The sequence below is a fragment of the Austrofundulus limnaeus genome, unplaced genomic scaffold, assembly GCF_001266775.1.
Source record: "Austrofundulus limnaeus strain Quisiro unplaced genomic scaffold, Austrofundulus_limnaeus-1.0 Scaffold30, whole genome shotgun sequence".
NCBI lineage: Eukaryota > Metazoa > Chordata > Actinopteri > Cyprinodontiformes > Rivulidae > Austrofundulus > Austrofundulus limnaeus.
In genome coordinates, this window is record NW_013952432.1 from 1,006,982 (window position 1) to 1,012,944 (window position 5,963).

Genomic DNA, 5,963 nt, shown 5'->3' on the forward strand with positions numbered 1-5,963 from the left:
ATGCTGGGTTTTGGCACACTCTTTGCTGTATTTGTGGTTGTTGTTTCCTTGTTTGTTGTGTAACTGTTGCTTGGTGGTTTTGTATTATASGTTGTTGTGGATATTTTACTGGATGTTGTAGTGTTGTATATTATTGTTTGAAAGTTGTTGGATGTTGTAGCATTGTTTGTTATTGTGTGAAAGTTGCTGGGTGTTGAAGCACTGTTTGTATTTGTGTAAATTTTGCTAGGTGGTGTTGTATTATAAATGTTGCTGGTTCCTGCAGTATTGTATGTAGACGTGGGGATGCTGCTAAGTTGTGTTGCATTGTACACTGTTGTGCCATTGATGGTGGATGTTTTCACACTGTATGTTGTTTTTGAGGTTGTTGTTTCCTTGATAYTTGTGTAACCYTTGCRTGGTGGTTTTGTATTATATGTTGTTGTGTGCATTGTACTGGGTGTTGTAGTGTTGTATATTGTCTGATTATTGCTAGATATTGCAGCATTGTCCACTCCTGTAAAATAATTGCTGGATGTATTTTTACCATGAACTGTTGTGTAATTGTTGCTTGGTGTTGTTGTATTGTTTACTGTTGTGAGTTTGTGATCAAGTGTAGTCACATCATAATTGTTGTTTTGAGTTGATTCASRGTAAAGTCTTGTGGAATTAGAGTCAARAGATGGGATAGGTGTGATATGATTGCTTTTGTCTGTGGTTACATGGAGCACCTTTGTGGYACCGATGCTTTGTGATGTTACATTTTGTGTGTTTGTGTAATTTGGAGGAAACGTYGGAGCAGTACTAGCTGTGTTACCTGTGACTACATTGTTGTTAAGTGTTGTGTCTTTATTTTCTGATTTGTCACTATTTTCATCATCATGATAATTGTTAGTGGATGTTGGATGATTAGTGGCAGTTTTATTGTAAAGTGTTGTGTGACTAGGAGAGGGTGTGATTGTAGTTAACTTGTACTTTGGTGTTTCATTGGATGTAAACACACTTGGATTAGTTATCCTGTTTAGTATCGTGTGATTGCGAACTGTAATTGCTTCAGCGGTGGTCATGTTAAATCCTTTTGTGTGACTGGGAGGTGTGGTAGTTGTAGAGTTATTAACAATAGATGCACTGTTGTCTAGTTTCAGATTGCTGGTAACACTTGTAATGCTGTGCAAAGTTGAGTTGTTGTTCAGTGGTACTGTGCTTGTGTTTTCAGACAAAGTTTCTGTAGTTTTGTTAGGAACAGTCCCAGTAAATTGGTGCGAGCTTGTTTGTGGGACTGGCTGTTCTGTTATGATTTGTGTACTGGTTGAATGTATGTGTGTCACAGTTGGAAGCGAGTCTTCAGTTGTGTAGGTCCCAGATAGCCATGTAGAATCGGTGACACTGCTCGTCTGAGTGGTGGCGTGTGTTGGCAGTGAGGTTTGAGTCTTTGGAGAGCAGCTGTCAGCCAGSAGAACTGCAAAAGTTTTGTCAGTCTCGCTGTTTAAAACAACAAATGGAAAGTAGAAGACAGAATGTGTTAGAGCACAAATATAGGGATGAAAATATATTAAAATGTTTTGAACATGCATGTAAATCATAACAGTGTTAAATTTTTTTTTTTTAACTTTTGACTTTTTGGTCTCTGATTGTTCCCGGCACTCTGCCCTGGATGTCACCGGCTCTGCTGCATCCCTTCCCCACTTCCATATGCTTGTTCCCCCATCCCCCTCCTTTCCCCTGCTTAGCTGCTCCTGTCGCAGAGTAGTTTTTTGTGCGCATGCTCTTGTGTTTCTGCATAAAACACAGGATCAAAGCTCTTTTTTTAACTCATCCTTCCTACTATGTGTGTATTCTAAACTGCAAGGTGGTGCACAATGTTGCGAATGACTGTGGACATTCGTTCCCCCATGTTTGTTGTGTTTCTCCGGACGGATGTTCTAAACTGCTTTTTGTTCTGCCTTGCATCTTTGATGTTGTGTGTGAATGACAATAAAATGATTCTGATTCTGATTCTGAKTAACTTTTAAAAACATAAGCGGATGCAACAACTAAAGACAAGATATGTTTTAGAACAAAATAATTTATTTTCTACTAARTGTTGCACTAAAGTAATATTCTGTATTTACTACTTATCTACAGTAAATGTTAGGCTGTGATTTTAAAACCTGTAGAAGTTTTTTTATGTATTCATGTGTGACTCAATACCATTCAAACAGGACTGAGTCGGGCTGGCAAATGTCTGAGGGCAGCTTGTCAGAGTAAACCCAGGTTAKGTTGGATTCCATGAAGCTATAGACAGACAAACCAGGAGGCCCACACAGCACTGATGAAACAGAGAAAATGTCAACATCATCATTCAAAACATTTGCTCAGCTATTATGTATCAGACTATATTGTATATTGATGAAAAAGAATGCAAACTAACACATGCGAGCAAGTGGGCTGTAACTTGTGATGTATTTGTTCTCARTGATGATCTGGTGCACAAGGTTACTGAAGGAACTGTCGTTGATGGGTCCAGACATTTCCAGTACCACCATGCAGTTGTAAAACCTGGACACCAGCAGTAAAACAGGRTTTTTTCATTTCATACCATACAATACCAGACTCTGTTTCACTTCTGCCATCTGTGCTCATCAGTGTCTGCTTTGTTACATCTGGTCACAGTTAGTCATGATTTAAACATGTTTAAATTAATTATATTATATCAACGTGGAATGAACTCAGCCATATAAGCATATATTGAGATGTTTCCTGCTGTAGTGCTGCAAGTGTGACCACATGCACAAAGGCACGTTTTGGTTTGCTATAAGTTTCTTTTTATTCGTTTTACAAAGGTTAAGCCTAACTATGCTATTAAAAGTCATTTTTAAAGTTTGTAGAGATCTTCTCAAAAGCAACCATTTGTTGTTTCAATTGCCTTGACTCCAACTTTGGGAACTGCTGCRTTAGATAATATGCTCCTCTTGTTCTTTTGCTGTTGTTGCAGTTGGTAAAAATAGCTCAACATGTTGCTCACTTTTTATTGAGAGCTGTGACATATTTTCCATCAACTTCCCCAWACCCACACCTAATGTCTGTATTGTGATGGTTTGGTATAAATGCATGCATCATAATGCTTCTTGTAAATGCACATTTAAAAGCAAAATGGAAAAATAAWGAATATTTACCCTTCCTTTGTTCTGTCACATTTCAAATGAGCACCCTATAAAATAGAAAACATGGTTAATTAATTGTATGTCAGAGCAAGTGGTCAATTTTTCATGTTTTAATCTTTTTTTTGTTCTTTTTTTTATTTACCTTGTAATTATTAGAAAAATCTGAATAATTGCCGTACCTGCAAAATTATTAGCAGAAATTCATGTTGAGTGTCATTGTTTTGATGAGTCAAGCAGATTAGATTTCAACTTCAACAAACTGGTTGCCTTATTTATCTAACACTAACAGGTACAAATAMAATTTTCATCAATTTTATTGTAGTCTTTAGTGACTTACCCTGGCTGAGTCTGACACAAAGAAGGTTTTAATAACTGCCAAATAAAGTAGAACAGGATGTGTTTAGCAGATATTTGTTTTGATGTAGAGTGAAATCACAGTGGTCTGTACATACCAAGGCTTCTACGTCTTTAAGTTGAACCATCTCAGTAATGTTGACCCCTATGGCATAAAACTGACCTAGGGGAAATAAAATAAAATAAAATAAAAAGATTAATTATATGAAACAAATAAATACATTTGTGCAATAAGTACATATAGTATTTTCTCTTTAGTTTTGCTTACTTGCGGTATCACAGAAAGCAGAGCAGTCACAGAAGCGAGGCCCTGATGAACAGATGAACAAAGTTACCAACATCAGCTGTCATAATTAACTGTTGAAAGCAAAAAAAAAGGCATGCAATACATACGGGGGCAGAGGTTTGTCCTAGGGTGCGGTAATGGTTCAGAGTTAGAATCAAACAGAGAGCTGAAAAATAAAGGTAGTTTTTTTTTTTTAAGTATGGAGATCTACACAGTGTAATAAACAAAAGCAAGAGGGGATGCTGCTCACCATGACACCTCAGGGGTGCTGTTGGACTGACAAATATCATCCAAGGAAGAAGTGGATATGCATCTCACAAAGCTGCCTTTAGAGGGCAACAAGTCCGCACAGAGATTTTGACCTGTCACTGGCAAAAAAAAAAAAAAATGTTGTGAGAAATTATTGTCGGACAAAAGCCATTTTTACACAAATTACTGGTCACCCTTCCAGTGTCTGCTGTTTTGTAAATCATTGTTTTTTAAATAAAGTGTGCAATAAAAAAGCTTGWGACTTGACCACTAAACAATTATTTAACTGAAAAAAATGTATTTTCTGTCTTTTGTACAGTGCCCATGTAGGGACAAGACAAAAAAAATACAATTTTGTGGCCACACATTACTATCTTGCAGCCAAAAGATGTGGTCATGAGACAAATTTGAGCAGCCTTCTGTCTTTGTAAAAGATGCAGACATTTTTGGAGTCATGTTATATATGAATATGTTATATTATAGTTGTTGTTGCTGTTTTTGTTGTTTTTGTTGTTGTTGTTGTTCTTATTAATATTAATATTAATAATATTAATGTTAATGTTATCATATTGCTAAGTATTTATGAGATGAAAATGAATGATTTTGGTAAATGTAACATAACTCTGACCCCTTTCTTCAACAAAGGCTGTGATAGAGAAGCCTGTTCACAACCTCAGTTATAGCATACAATGCTAAGCATGACCTAATGCCTAATTGTAAGGGACGGAAGTGTGATATTCATTCCTATATTAAAATAAAATAAAATAGATTTGTACTTGTTTATGTAACCAATCAACAATCTTTGTCTGGAAATGACTGCAGAAATTAAAATTATTGTTTGTTTGTTTGTTTGTTTGTTTGTTTGTTTGTTTGTTTGTTTGTTTGTTTGTTTGTTTGTTTGTTTTTACCATGTCCTGTCCAGAAGTGTGAAACTCAGAATTAATATCTGAGTGCCAAGGTTAGGTCCAACAGTTACTTTCACAAGTGCAGCATTATGGCTTTCACCATGATGCTCCACTTGATATTTAAACTTTATTGGAAAMTATTTTGCCATTATTGTGTAAATTGTTGTATATTAAACTGTCAGGCAGTTGAGAGCATTCTTTTTCCTAGAAAAGCWCTCTTATTGCTCTCTGCTGAGAAACAGTAGCTTTCTGACTCAGTTGTCTTTCAGTGGAAATTTCATACTTTTGAWATTCTAGCTGATCTATAACTGAGTGCTCACCGACTCTCTCCACATTTCCTATGATTCTTGCTTGCATTACTCCTGCAGCTCTCTGCAGTGCAGATTCTCCGACACTCTGCAGTTCACACTCTGACACAGCATGGCTGAGCAGCAGCAATACACTGCAGGTTGTTTGCCTAAAAATAAAAAGTCCTCACATTTTAACAAGAGAATATAATACAGGCTAAGAACAAGTTATGAAAAAAAAACTCTGGACTTGTTTTTACCTTATATTCACAGCATTATTTCCTCTACATGACACCTCAAGAACCTGGAAGAACAAAGGACAGGATTGACACCCATTTCTTTGCAAGGAAAAATAAAATTGGTTCTTGAGAGTGGAACAGTTTTGCTGAAGCTTGTGGAAAAGACTGACCTGAAGTTGTCCATCAGCCTGACAGAAATCTTTAAAGGTCATTACTTCATGTACTGCACCGCTGCTGTCATTGTTACAGGCAAACATGTCTGATATCTGAGTGAAAAATGGAAAGACAGAAACTGATAAATACTGCTAATATTGATATTTGAATAAAACGTCTAATATGTTTAATGAAACTGAAGCAGAGTGGGAGATGTTTAGTTGTGTCTCTGAAACTGTGAACCATGGATGCAAAAATAATTGGTGATGAAAGTTAGAGGGTATAATATTTTATAATTCAGTGAACAACCTTTTTGTGTACAGCATAAATGACATGAAGTCGTGTTTGCAAATAATAATAATAATAAT

The 5,963-nt window shown here is 36.2% G+C and overlaps 1 protein-coding gene across 1 annotated transcript in view; it reads right to left on the reverse strand.

Moving 5' to 3' along the window:
- Positions 1–627: 627 nt before the first annotated feature.
- Positions 628–5,963, reverse strand: part of LOC106515504 (uncharacterized) — a 16,481-nt gene continuing 11,145 nt past the window's right edge. The window contains exons 8-21 of the mRNA XM_014005342.1: positions 5,613–5,708; positions 5,464–5,507; positions 5,237–5,373; positions 4,013–4,130; positions 3,870–3,928; positions 3,745–3,786; positions 3,575–3,639; positions 3,460–3,494; positions 3,265–3,301; positions 3,135–3,169; positions 2,390–2,517; positions 2,170–2,287; positions 1,308–1,461; positions 628–639 (exon numbers count right to left, since the gene is read on the reverse strand). Of these exons, the coding sequence (XP_013860796.1) occupies positions 628–639; positions 1,308–1,461; positions 2,170–2,287; positions 2,390–2,517; positions 3,135–3,169; positions 3,265–3,301; positions 3,460–3,494; positions 3,575–3,639; positions 3,745–3,786; positions 3,870–3,928; positions 4,013–4,130; positions 5,237–5,373; positions 5,464–5,507; positions 5,613–5,708 (1,080 nt within the window). The remainder of the gene's footprint in view (positions 640–1,307; positions 1,462–2,169; positions 2,288–2,389; positions 2,518–3,134; positions 3,170–3,264; positions 3,302–3,459; positions 3,495–3,574; positions 3,640–3,744; positions 3,787–3,869; positions 3,929–4,012; positions 4,131–5,236; positions 5,374–5,463; positions 5,508–5,612; positions 5,709–5,963) is intronic.